General features: G+C 34.6%; 2 protein-coding genes across 2 annotated transcripts; both read right to left on the bottom strand.

The window, feature by feature from the left end:
- Positions 1–6980: 6980 nt before the first annotated feature.
- On the bottom strand, positions 6981–9195 carry LOC107898169 (ankyrin repeat-containing protein ITN1). The gene is made up of 4 exons (XM_016823709.2): positions 8839–9195; positions 8554–8746; positions 7994–8403; positions 6981–7915 (listed from the first exon to the last, which is right to left on the bottom strand). Exons 1-4 carry the CDS (start codon positions 9193–9195, stop codon positions 7091–7093), a joined length of 1785 nt encoding a protein of 594 aa, XP_016679198.1. The 3' UTR covers positions 6981–7090.
- A 2299-nt stretch (positions 9196–11494) lies between these two features.
- On the bottom strand, positions 11495–13832 carry LOC107899271 (exocyst complex component EXO70H1). The gene has a single exon (XM_016824940.2). It carries the CDS (start codon positions 13534–13536, stop codon positions 11644–11646), a length of 1893 nt encoding a protein of 630 aa, XP_016680429.1. The 5' UTR covers positions 13537–13832; the 3' UTR covers positions 11495–11643.
- Between the last annotated feature and the right edge of the window lie 777 nt (positions 13833–14609).

The following is a 14609-nucleotide window of genomic DNA, read 5'->3' as shown; positions in this document are numbered from 1 at the left end:
CCTCAACTACATATGTCCAATTGATCCCTCCACTAGCGCATTGAAACTAGAAATGAATTGCATGTTTGAATAAAAATGAACGAAATGAATAGAAAAAGATAAATGGGAAACATTTAGGAATGATTATGGTTTTCTCCGAAATTGGGAAATGGAATCATTTGGAAATGAACGTAGGTTTCCAAAAATGAAAATGGAAATTTGCAATCTATATGGATTACTTAAAAATGATCGAAAGAATGATTTTATGTTTCTGGGCCGTTTTGAAGCCTGAAAATGAAAATAAATGATTCGGTCATAATTAACAGGTTGAGTTGTGAAATATTGGACATATTTTCTCAAAATTTTACCAGGGGCAAAATCGTTAAAATTTTATCAAGGGTAAAATTGTCAAAATTTTGTTGGGGATAAAATAGGGATGAGAAAATTATTTTATATATAAATATTAAATTTTATTTTAGAAAATAGAAAAACTGAATCGAGTTGGATCACATTACAAAGTACTGGGTCAAAAAGGCCCAAGAAGTATATGAGAGAGACCCAAACCCTCTCATGAATATGAAGGGGAGACAATCCAAGTAGGAATATTAGGTCAAAACGTCTACCCTACTTCTATTCTAAGTAGGATGTTGTTTTCCATTTGAAATAAACCACTGCAACTCAATAAGGGTTCTACCTTCACTTCCTATAAATAGATGACACCGGTAGAGCTATTTAGAGAACTTTTGAGAGATTGTTATTCTGTCGAAAAATAGAGAAAACTTATTTTCAACTTTTAAATATATATTTTTAGAATTTATCGATTTCTTTTAAAGAAGAGAAAATTTATGTTTTCACTCTAAAAAGAAAACTTTTTCTAGTTTTTTGTTTTGGTTCAATTGGTTCGAGCTCACACTCGAAGCAATTCGTGGTAGGAGAATAGAAGAGAAGATCTTTCGGTTGAAAGTCAAAAAACATCAAGGATCTGCTTATCCAAAAACAAAATTATAAATTTGATTAAGTTTTATTGGTATAATGATCACAAACCGAGTCGATTTTTAAAATTTTAATTTTCTGTTGTGCTACAAACCGTTGTCAAACCGAGTTTTTCCAACAAATCTCTCTTATAAATATCCTCTTGACGAGGAAGAAATGATCGAATTTTCAACCCTAAAGTTACTCTGAGCAAATCCACTCTCTCTTTCTCTCTCTTAGTTAGTTTGTTCTTTTGTTCCTTTCTAGCTCTTCACCTCTTTAAGTGAACCAATGTAACACCCCTAGCCCGACTCTGTCACCGGATTAGGATAACGGAGCATTATTGCACAAATCAAAACATTTAACTTACAATAGAACAATCTTGCAATTTAATTTATAACATTCAATAAATAAATTTAACTAAAGCAATAATACACTTATGGGCCTTAAATCGAGCTTACGGGGACCTAAGTACAGTTTGGGAACATTCTGGGATCAAATTGAAAAAAACAGAAAATTTTGGAAAAACTTGAAAATTTTAGAAACAGGGGTCAAACGGCCATGTGACATAGCCCAGACCATGTGGACACCTGAAGTCTGGACATATGGCTGTGTCCCAGCCTGTGTGTCTGTCCGTGTGGGTATTCGAAATAGGATCACACAGCCGTGTCACAAGCCTTGTGCCAAATCGATGTTGGGTCACATGGTCGTATCGTAGGTCATGTGCCAAAATGTGTTACATACTAACTTGAGACACATGGTCGTGTCGCAAGCCGTGTCTCAGACCATTGAAACCTATATCTAAAACATTAATGAGACATGGCCGTGTGTGGCACACTGCCGTGTGACAGCCCATGTCCCAGGTCTTGTGATCCATTTTTAACCCCTAAAACAAACCAATTCAAGCACCATTTCTTAGACAATAAGAAACACTATAACTAGTCTATTTCACATGGTTAAAATCACATTCAAAACACTAAAAACATGCCAAATATTAATCCATCCTATCGTTAACCAATATGACATCAAAAGACACCTCAATTCACAAACCAATTCAATCCAAGAACAAAGTTACAATTCCACACCTTAAACACATAACATTTATACCAAAAGACCATTTCATTCTCATATTACACCACCCTAAGTTACCACTTTAAAATTATCACCAAAATGACCATAACCATATAAGTTTAAACATTTACAAACCAAACCATATATGTACAAGTAGATACAAGACAGACCAAAACACATCATATTAATAAGCTAATCTAAAGCACCTATTACATGACATTTATAGCCTTGCACCAAGGTAACCAAAAACTACCAAAATGATGGAAGGATAGTGTGATCGTGCTCTGACGAGATTCTAACCATTCAAGCTTTCTGATGACCTACAGAACAATAAACCACTAACATAAGCAATTAGCTTAGTAAGCGCATATAATGTGAACTTTAAACTTACTGAATATGTTATATTTTAACCATTCAAGCATGGATTCAATCATTTAATCATGTGTATACATTTCAATCCTATACACATAACTCCACAAGGTTAGTATGTGTATAATTAGCATATAAATTCAACTAATTCATGGAACATTTCATAAAACAAATCTCAATAAACAAACCATCCATCATATATTCATTTAGTTCCCTTTTCAATCCAACTACACCTATCATACTTTCCATTTCATATACTCAATAACATAGCTCGTTTCATATACGTATTTTCTCATTTAACCTTAATTGTTTGTTGAACCACGTAGAATAGCATTAGATACTCAGGAAATATTTACACAAAGTGTGCCTTTTCATGTAATTGTAATCGTCTCTATAATATTTACACGAGTTGTGAAATGGGCCTACTCACACGAGCTGTGGGTCAGGATGTTAGCTACACGATGATGCTCACACGAGCTGTCGAGAGTCTGTAGAAAATGCAAGACCTTAGCCATCATTAGGACATTCAACACCAGCACCCGAAACCATATAATCCCTAATGACATGTCATTTGTATCCTAAGTATTCGCAAGGTTCAAGCGGGACTTTTAAACCATCCAATATCTAAAGTATCATATTTTTATCAACTTAATTTATACCTAGCATAACATTAATTAACATACAATCAAAACAACAATTATTAAGTTTAATAATCATATGAACTTACCTCGACTAACACGATTGTAATAGTAAAGTCAATGACTAATTCGACACATTAGCTTTTCCTCAATTCAAGTCCGGTTGATTTTTTTTCTTGATCTAAATAATAATTTCATTCCATTAAACATTTCAAATAGCTTAATAACATTAATTCTAGCTTAACCCATTTTAATGTGAAATTTTAAAATTACCCCTAACATTTTAACCTTTATACAATTTAGTCCCTAAACCTAAAACTTACAATTTAGCCACAATTAATAAAATTTCATGCTAGCCGATTTTCATAGGGTTCCCTGAGATCCTATATTTATCAAAATTTCACATTAGCACTAATGAATTTTACTCTTTTAACAAATTAATCCCTAAACCTTAAAATCACTAAAAATCACTTAACAAAACATGTATATTTAACAACCAAATTTAATAATCTATCAATTAACTTCAAGAACTCTTCAATTTCATCCATGGAAAGTCCCTATACCTTTAACAACTTTACAAATTGACCCCCGGGCTAGCTAGATTAAGTTAATACGATAACAAAAACAAAAATGACTAAATACGAAATTAAAATCACTTACATGTAAGCTCTTGAATTGGTCGAACCTTAATGCTATAGAAATGGTGATTTCTTATCTTAAAATTCGATGGAGAAAGACAAATAATGAAGATGATACTAATTTTTTTATTTTAGTTTAAGATTTATTTATTTATTTACCATTTTACCCTTAGGTTATTAACTTATAAAATAACAGAATCATACCCATAATTGTCCACTAAATTTACTAAAGGTTTATTGAACATTTTAACCCTTCAACTAAATAATCTAAGATCATTTAATACATTTATCTAATAAACATTAACTTTTGATACTTTTATAATTTAGTCTTTTTTACTTAATTAACTAACTAAACATTAAAATTTATTAACCAAATTTTAACACGATCCTAATAAGCACTCGTAAACATTAAATAAATATTAAAATACTAACTCGCTCGTCAGAATCATGGTTCCAGAATCACTATTTCTGACACCACTAAACTTGGGTTGTTACAACCGATCTCCATAGAATCACCATTCACTCCTTCCTACCTCATTCTTTATCTCATCCCTTATTGTACTTTGTATCAACAATAGGTGTAGTGAATGTGGATCGAACAATGTCTCAGACATAGAAAGATGCTACTTCCGACCTCCTTAACTGCACCAACCTTGCCAACTCCACTCAAGGGAATGACAAAAACCCTGTTAACACTGAGCTTCCTTCAAACCACACTCCTTCTTCCAGTACTCAGACTATGAGCCACCTAACTATTAGCCTTCTTGAAGCTTTTACCCAATTCATGGCCTCCCTCAACATACCTTTCTCCACTTCTCTAAATGATCTCACCACTACCACAGTTGTGCCACTGGCTACCCTAGGCACTCAAATCTCAGTTGGCACTTCTCTTTCAGATTCCAAAGATAAGGTGTTGCGCCAAATTTTTTTCCAATCTGGCAACTCTCCAATCTCAGACCACTATTGTTGTTCTGCCCCTAAATCAGATCTCCAGCAACAATAAACATCTAGCCCCAACAACAAGTCAGTGAGATGTAAGAAAAGATACATATAATGGAAGAGCAACTCTTAGACCAACAATGCAAGTTTCAGGAACAACAGGAGCGTCAATGCCTATTGAAATTGTAGAATGCCTACAATGAGCAATTAATCACAGAGTTACGTGCAACCAAGGATGCTACTGACCTGCCATGCGCATACGCATTGAAACGTATGTCGTTGAGGAGAGCTTAGTTACGATAATATAGTGGAATGACTTCATGACTAAATGCGTTTATAATTATTAGGTGAAAAGCAGAAACTTAATTATAAATCATTTGATTTTCAACTACATATGTCCAATCAGTCCTTCTGCTATTTCGTTGAAATCATAAATAAATTGCGTGTTTGAATAAAAATGAATGAAATGAATAGAAAAAGAGAAAAGGGAAACATTTAGGAATGATTATGGTTTTTTCCGAAATGGAGAAATGGATTCATTTGGAAATGAATGTAGGTTTCCAAAAATGAAAATGTAAATTTGCAATCCTATATGGATTACTTAAAAAATGATCAAAAGAATAATTTTATATATTTGGACTGTTTTGAAGCCCAAAAATGGAAATAAATCATTCAGTCATAATGAACATGTTGAGTTGTGAAATATTAAACATATTTTCTTGAAATTTTACCAATAGAAAAATCATCAAGATTTTACCAAGGGTAAAATTGTCAAATTTTATTGGGGGTAAAATAGGGATGAGAAAATTATTTTATATATAAATATTAAAGTTTATTTTGGGAAATAGAAAATTTCATGAATTTTTAATAGTTTATTTCATTTAAACCAAACAGATTCGACCACCGGTCTAATTTCAAAAACATTGGTTGAGACTTGAGTTGTCCATGGGTCAGGCCACTTGGCTTGGCCCGAAAGCCTACTCGAAAAATGGGCTTGGGCAAAAAAAGAAGGTTCATTTAGAAAATAAGCCAGGCTTCGAGTAAGGTTTTTCTTGCCTAGGCCCGACGACTCAGCCCAAATTTGCAATAAAAAACCCCTCTACTATTTTGCTATTATTTTTCCATGTTTTGCTATTGTTTCCCCAATTTTTATCACTGTTTGCTCCCATTTCACTATTATGTCGCTACTATTTTATTGTTAATGTTTGGATATTGTATAACACTTGTTTTATTGTTAATTTTGCTACTATTCTAGAGGTATTTGCTTGTTAAGTTACATTTATCTTAGTGTTCAATAAAAAAATTAATACGGTTGGGCTGGGCTGAGCCCAAATTTTAATTTTTTTATTCGGGTCGAGCTTGAATATAAAATTAGGCCCATTTTTCGAGTTAGGTCAAAAAATTTTGTTAGAGTCCAAACCCGACTTATGAACAACTCTAGTTGAGACCCATGTCAAGCTAGTCTTCCTCTATAAATACCCTTTTCCACATCAGCGCAAGAAAATACACATATAAGAAGACACACAAGACTTGAGAGATAGCTTACACTTTACTTAGATACGACCTCAACACCTTCAAACCACCATCTCTAGTGACTCTTTATACGACTTACGATGTGAATCACTCCCATTCTAATAATTCTTTGCATCCCTTAGTGTTTGAATTGTCACTCTTGTATTATTTTACACTATATATAATCTAATTATTATAACAATATTTAAATAAAAAAAGCGTCTACAAATACACATTAAAAAAAAGTTTGAGGCACAAATTTTTTTAATCTAGACATCTAAGTAATTATTGATTCATTTTCTAAATGTAAAAATCGACTGCGAACACAAAAAGAGGCTTATGGTTGACCAAAAAAGGGGAAAAAGGTAAAACGGAAAACTCTAGTAAATAACTCGAAGGCTGGCTGCCACATTGGTATGTATAAAATGTTCCAATTTATTGAAAGTTTATAAGTTTTATGTATAATTTTTTTTACGAGGAATGGGTATAAAATTGTGATTTTATGTTATTTCTATTTTTTATAGAAAAATAATAAATTAGATTTTCTTTTTAATTTTTAATTTTTTTAGTTGGATATGAATTTTTTAGTAAAAAAAAGGCTGAAAATTAAGAAAAATATTTGATTTATCATTCTTCTATATATAGAATCACAATTTTATACCATCCCTTCTCATTATTATATATATTAAATAATTAATTTATCAATTTATCCATGAATACAGTGTTTTTTGGGTTTCATTGGTTGATGTCGTCAAATGAAATTGATGAACCTTTTTATTTCCCTCAAACTGTTTTTTTTTTTTTAAAGTTTTCCTTTTTCTAATTAATTAATTACCCAGATTAAAGAAAAAAAAACACAAGAGAGCCAAGACCGGGTTACTATATGTTTCATTTTCTAGCTTACCAAACACATTCATGTATGTTCTATCAATGAACCATTTAGCATAGGCCATTTTCCAACTAGTATGAACATCAAAGGGCATAGATTGTGTTCACTTCTGTATCAGTACCTGATAAACTCAGGGAATCTGTTTGATTGGTTGAATTCTTGTCTTTCTTTTTAACTTTTCGAACCCTTTTGTTTTTCACCACCAAATAAGTCATGGCACCCAGAACTCCACCCATTGTTACTCCTCCTATAACTGTTACAAGAATTGCAGCCCACCTGTTACGTCGACCCGCCACTATATACGATGATGAAATATATGAAATACTGGTGCAGACAGAGGCCAACCACATCAACTTATTAATCACCTCAACAAACCTTTTCTCTGTTTTTAGTTCTCTTCTCACGATTGTGATTTGTACGACAACGACAGCGAGTGACGTGAAGAGCGCGAGCGCGTTGAACACACAGAAGATCTTAAACGATGTTCCCCGAGCAACAGTGGCCACCCCGTTGTCGTTATCGCCCCCGGGGACCGTGAAAATTGTCATAAATGCAACAGTTGCGAAAAGCACGGCTACCACTGTGACTTGATTGGTGGCATTGTTGATGCCTTGCTGGTGAAGCTTAATCAGCTCCAGGACAATGCCATCCACATTTCTGTTTGTTTTGAGGGTTTGCTCTAGCTGAGTATGCACTTCTTTCTTGATCTCTTTCATGGTTTTCCTCAGCTCATCTGGCGGTTGGTTTAGCTCGTTCGCTCTCACACCACCGAAACTAGACAAACACTCTTTTATTTCGACAATCTCCTCAGAGAGGGGAAGCCCTTCGGCAATGTCGAGAGCTGTTTTCTGGTCTCTTGTAAGTGCATTCACACTAGTGTCTGGGATCTGTAGAAGTTCATTCACTATCTGCGGGAAACAGTTACAGGTAAGAATGAACGCATTTTCTAAAATGTTTCATATATGACACTAATCGATTGTTGATACCTCTGTCCGTTTTTTTCGAGTAGCGATATGTAATGCCGTATTACCGAACTTGTCCGGAAGTGTGACAGTGGAAGGATCTGTATTAAGAAGCAGCCTCACCACTTCATAGCTTACCCCTTTAACTGCCATATGCAATGCAGTTTGCCCTTTTTTATCAGTCTTTGTTGCCAATTGTGGATCCTTGTCAAGCAATGCTTTGACAATATCAACATGCCCTTGCCTTACAGCAAAGTGTAATGGATTTTTCCCATTTGCCTTTGGTATATCTATCAAGCTAGGATCATTTTTGAGCAATGCATGTACTACATCCGTATGCCCTTTTGTTGCTGCCGATACAAGAGGGGTTGCATTTGCTTGCCCGACTGTTTTACTTAGGCTCGGATCGTGATCCAACAGCACCTGCACAATGGCTGCATAAAAGGTGTTCATTGAACTGAGACATACTGCAGTATCCTAAGATGCAACTTTCGGATTGTGTACAAGCATTTCAAACCAAACATATTTTTCTCAATTTTGGCCTTAAATTTACACTCATAAGAGAGAAAGTTGTTGATACATACCTTCATGACCTCGGTTTGCCGCAATATGCAATGGATCAAGCTGGAACCGATTCTTCAATTTAATAACCTCCTTAGTTGTATACGGCAAAAGCTCTTTTACTATATCGATATACCCTTTTTCAGCCGCGATAAACAAAGCCGTCTCCCCTAATTCATTCACTTCATTCACAATTGCTACCCTTATTTCTTCCACCTTATTAAAAACCATGTAAAAGAGGATCAAAATGCCGATGCAACACATTTTATAGACGTTGACATGCAAACATTGTTGTATAAACGACTTACCTCAGCCTCAAATTCTGCTGCACTAACTATACCAGTCATTCGATCATCAATTTCTGCTAGAATCTGTCTAATTGCTGCAACATCACCGCGTTGTGCGGCAAGGTGTATTTCGGTATCGTTGTGGCGGCCAGTCACTTGTTTCACGTACTTCTTTTTATCTAACCGCTTTTCGGAATTAGAACCAGAAGCAAGAGACTTGCTGGAATTTGAAACCACCAAGGCCTTCCCTGAATTGGATAGAAACAGAGTAGGCCTTGACGTAGGCGAACCCGGTAGTATCGTCTCCCGTAAATGCGCAGGCCGTGAAAGAAGTCCTTTCTCCAAATCATTCTCGCATTCTTTGCGCATTTCATTCATGTTCAAAAAGGAAAAAAAAACAAATTAATTCTAAAATAATACTATCAATCCATTGATTCCATTCACCTGGGATTTTTCGAAAACCAAAAGGATGATCAAAAGCAGAGAGAGAATGCACCTTCTTCTTTACCGTACTCCATCAAAAGATGCAAAATAGAACCTTATTCCTTTATGTTTTTAAAAAAAAATGAATAATGTTACCTTTTTCTGCAACTTATGGTGTCAAAGCAATGAAAAATCAAGGTAGTAAATAATCTTTCTTTTTCTTCATATATATATGATGTATATACGGACGTTAACGCAGTGGACTTGACACCCCGTTAAGGGTGCTCTATCATTGAGTTTACTCTGTCCGAGAAACATGTAATAACAAAGCAATGGATTGGAATAAATTGAGAGATATTTCTAAACAAAAGAAAAATAGTGGGCGAAAAAAGCTATACACATATCCAACTTCCCTTGCCTTTTAATCCCTTATAAAAACTAATCCTTTTTAACTTTAACCAAATGAAAAACTGCATTTTAGCCTCTCAAAAAACAATTAATTATTCAATTTAAACATAATTTTTAGCTTTAGACCCTCCTATTTTTTAAAATTTTATCCCAGTCCCTCTAACACCATATTCTTGACTGTTGTTCCTCGAATGTTGCTGTTTGAGACCCAGCATTTTAAACGTTGCATATCCAATTCAAGTGTCAAGAAGGTAGGTCTCATCCCTTTGTAAATTCTCCGTTTCTTCTCCACAACTTTCTCTTATGTTTGGTTTGATTAAATTACTTTGCGGATTGTGTACTATAGGTTTAGGAATAAATTAATCTTTTTTAAGTGACTTAAAAAACCTCTAATTTAATTCTGATCGAGATTATATAAAATTTTAGGGTAAACTATATCAAAGGTCAATTTAGTCACTGTCGTTAAAAAAATTATCAAAATGGTCACTCAGTCGTTATCTCATTAACGGGAAGCTGACTGGACTTGCTGTGTCAGTGTTTTTATATTTTGTTGTAAAAATTACACAATAAAAAATTGTTCTTTTAGTCCTTTTAAAAATTAGAAAATTTTTAACCTAGCACCCTTCCATCAGCAAATAATCGACCATCCATTTCTCATCGTCATCATCATCATTGGCCGACGTCCAGGTCATCATCCAATTGGTCAACTTAGCAAAATTTAAATCAATCACAATTGCAAAATGTTACATCATCAAACTTTTACCCAATTCAAGTTACGCTCACAAGTTCAAATACTAAAATGAATCTAATCATCAAAGTCAAGTACCAAAGTGAAAAGAAAATATAGATGCTAAATTGGACCTAATTACCAAATTTAAACATCAAGATTATATTTTTTTTTCTTTTTCACCTTAAGGAGAGAAAAGTTTGGTAAAAGTATCACAAAACCCCTTGTAGTATACTATAGATTGTATTTTAGCCTCCCTACTGAAAAATTAGCAAATTAGTTTCAGTACGTTAGATGAGTGAGCAAAACAACCCTTCCGTTAAAATTGCACTATTAAATATTTGTTTTGGTGTTTGTATATAAGGTATATTAATAAATTTAGCCCTCAAACTTTACACATTTATTCATTTTGACCCCTACTCTTTTATTGGAAGTAAAGTAAAAAATTTTGAAACTAATAAAGCTATAGGGTCAAAAAGCCTTAGTAACAAATTAAAAAAAAACAGAGTCAATTAAGCCCTTCTAAATTTTAAAAATTATTTTAAAAAATCATAAAAATTGTAAACAAAACTTATAAAAAATTTAAAATTATAAAATTTTTATTAAAAATTAACAATATCGACCCAATAAAAGAGTAGGGGTTAAATTTTTGTTTTTTAAATCTTATAACTATTAGACTTTAATGGGTTAGTATTGATATTTTTTAATAAAAATTTATAATATTTTTAAAAAATATAATTTTTAATAAAAAAATATAATTTTTTTAAAAAATAAAATTTTTTATAATTTTTATGATTTTTTTAATATAATTTTTGAAAGGGCTTAATTAATTTTTTTAATTTGTTACTAAGGTCTTTTTAACACTTTAGTCTTATTAATTTAAAAATTTTCTAATTTATTTTCAATAAAAAATAGAGTTTAAATTAAATAAATATGTAAAGATTATGAGCTAAATTTATTATTATATTTTATATTTAACGTCAAATTTAATGAAAAATTATTTTACTCACTCATCTAATAATAATAAAAAATTAAAATATACTACAAAAGAGGAAGATAGGCCTTTTATTTGAATCTTACGCAATTGAAAAATGAATGAAATGATTGGTAAAGCATATATTTGAGGACATGAAAATCAGGAATTAGACCATTTACAGAAAATATCGTTAAAAAATCGTATCTGACTACCTCGGAAGGCTATTGAGGATTACATAAACATAAAATCTCCGTAACTTTTTTTTTTCCTAAGAAGAAAAGACTGAAAAACTCTACGCTCGTAAGAGTGAGCGCATATACCGATGATGATGAGACGATGTTGAAGAAGATGTAGATGAACTTCCCGAACTAACCGTCGCAAAGAACAATTCCGACAAGTAATTCCCTACATCTTCAGGCGAAAATCGGACGAATAATTTCTCGCTACTTTCTTCTCCCACCGTTGATTTATGCATATCATAGAACTCCCTATACACTGCCACGACTTTTGTCCCGATTGAAGCCTTGATCTCGTCTCGCAGTTTCAGATCGGGTACGACGCAAGAACACTGCTTACTGTATGCATCTTCAAAGCTTGAAGTAAATTTCATGAAACATTCTTTAGCTTTCCCGCCGGTCATCGAAGCCATTGGATTCTCCGGCAATGATGCGAACACTTGGCCCCAAGCTAACCGCTCGTAGTTCGCCGCGAACTGTCTCACCTTGGCTTCATGTTTCGTTATCCATTCCTCGCCCAGTAAATACATGAGATTGGATGCACGGACTCTGGAGATTACATGTTGGAGATTGTTGGCTAGGAATAGGTACGATAATGAGACGTCTTTGTAATGCTTTGATTTGCAGTCGAGTTTGCAGAGTAGGACGAGGATTAGCCACGCTATGCGGACGGAGATCGCAGGCCTCGGAGAATCGTCGGAAACCGGACTGTTGAAGAAAGATTCCGGTAACGATGACTTCGCTGGTGGTGGCCAGTCCGAGATAATGTCAGTGAGGATGTTACAATAATCGGCAAGGAGAGTGAGGTAATCCATCGAGTACATCGTTAAACGATGCAGACCACTGCCTGGAGTCATCGCTTTGGAGGAGTCCTTATGGATTGTAGACTCGAAATCCGTCAACAACGACAGGACTGACTCGCTGAGTCGAACTAGCGAGTTAATAGCTTGCAATCGGACGGCTGAAACTGATTCAAAAGCAAAGATCGTTTCAATCTCTTGCCAATCCTCTGAAATAGCCCTGTACATATCGAGAACACGGAACATTTTCTCCATCGGCGATTTCTTAGCCTTGGCGACGAGTTCGGCGAATCCAAACAAAAGCGTGGCGCCTTCTTTTGAGATCTCCGCAAAGCAAGATTCTTTGATGGAATCCGACGAAGAAAAGACGTGATCACAGAGGATTCTTTCTCCTTTGAAAAGTGTCCTCAACGAAATTTTCTCGGCATCTAACCAGTTCTTGATTTTCAAATCCAGTACATCCCAATCCATTTTATTAACCTGAGACGAGCTTAGTTTCTCGATCCCCAGCTTGTAAATGCCTTCATCGATAATCGACTTTCGAATAATTTTATATACTCGTATGCATTCTTTAGCGTAACCAGAAGCGATCATGCAATCTGCTATCAATTTCAGGTCCGACATAGCCGTAGAAGAAACATCCTCTAACTCAGTGATGGAATCCCCCGCGGTGCGAATCTCATCATCCGGCAAGCCATCATCATCATAATCGGACATGCTTGTGGAAGTCCGTGATGACCGGGTGGAAACGGATTCCGGATCCAAATCCGCCCGGTTCGTCGACAGAATCTGGTAAAACTCTTTTTGAAGCCTCTTCATTGCGATCTGCATCAAACGTTGAGCCTGACTGAACTTTTCCGAACCGGAATCTTGATCAGAAACCAGCAAATGCATGATATCTTGTAGCTCGTTGACGGATTTTGTGAACTGCATGGCTTCTCTCTTGTTTTCGTGGAAAAGAGAGGTAACTCCAGCGTAAGCTGACGTTTCGGCATCCCATTTCATGATGATTGCGGCAGCGGCGTCGATGGCCTGCTCGATCTCGGATTGGGAGAATCTACGGCGAGCAGTACTAGATAGCGAAGGTGAGTTGGATTGGCGAGAGATGGACAAGGAAGCCGTCCTGGGGCTGAAACAAAGGCTCTTCATTCCTTTCCTGGGCAGGAAGAGGCAGGTATGGTGAAGCTGTGTATGTTTCGCAAGCTTTCTCTAGGTTGTTTGGGGATTTAAGATGATGAATGAGTGGGTGGGGAATTTATAGAGCGTTGGGTAACGGCAATCTCAAATTTTCAAAATGCCAAGAAACATTAATGTCTTATATGCCCTACATCAAAAATTTTTTTTTTCTAATTCTATATGACCAAGTAAGTTGGAAATTTCTGCCATTTGAAGAAATATGCCTGCAATGTTAGACTTAAAATTCAGTCAATACAGCGTTACAATTAATTTCCATTTTCCCGCCGGGAGTTGTTGATATGGTCTCAAAACTTTTAAGGTTAATTTCTCCATTTTAAAGTATTAGCATCTAAATGTGTGCTGGAATCTACATAAAGCACGTGGATTTTTTTATCACTTCAAAACCAGGTTATTCATGCATACCATAACAATTTCAACATCTCTTTCAATTATAATATATGTCCGCTAATGACTGGGTTGATAGACTTAATTAAATTATATAAAGATTTGGATTTCATAGTGAAAAAGCGTGAAGAAAGAGAAGAGTGGAGTAATAAATAACTGTCCCACGAATTCCTTGCAATGTCATATGATTTGAAATCTGTTAACATAATCTCCGAAAATAAGCAAATTACTAAATCCTATCGCGTGTGAACAAGGAGTTATCAGCAAATATAGTCAACAGTGAGCTCCATCATTTTTAAACAGTTTAAAAAGGGAGTTTAAAATAAACCATGCATGAACCCACAGGTAATCTGAATCACGTGGTAATTATCTTAATCGCTGGTTTATTACTGATTAACTCCTTTTGACTTTTAAAAGTCATCCAAGCTTTTAATTTGCCCTCTTCTAAAATATTTAGTTTCTGACTTTTGTTCTAAACCTCATTCAAGTGGGTCTATTTGCATATTTATTGCTTTTTTTTTATTTAGATTAATTAAGACATCAAAGCATTAATTTTTTATCAACTTTTTTATATGTATGCGGGTTAAAGTTTATTACAAGTTTTTCCATCATATCAAAGAGTTCATTTTAGTCCTTGTATG

Source organism: Gossypium hirsutum, chromosome D04 (genome assembly GCF_007990345.1).
Source record: "Gossypium hirsutum isolate 1008001.06 chromosome D04, Gossypium_hirsutum_v2.1, whole genome shotgun sequence".
Taxonomy (NCBI): domain Eukaryota; kingdom Viridiplantae; phylum Streptophyta; class Magnoliopsida; order Malvales; family Malvaceae; genus Gossypium; species Gossypium hirsutum.
Note: the sequence above shows the minus strand (reverse complement) of the source record. Positions and strands in the feature narration are given on the sequence as shown.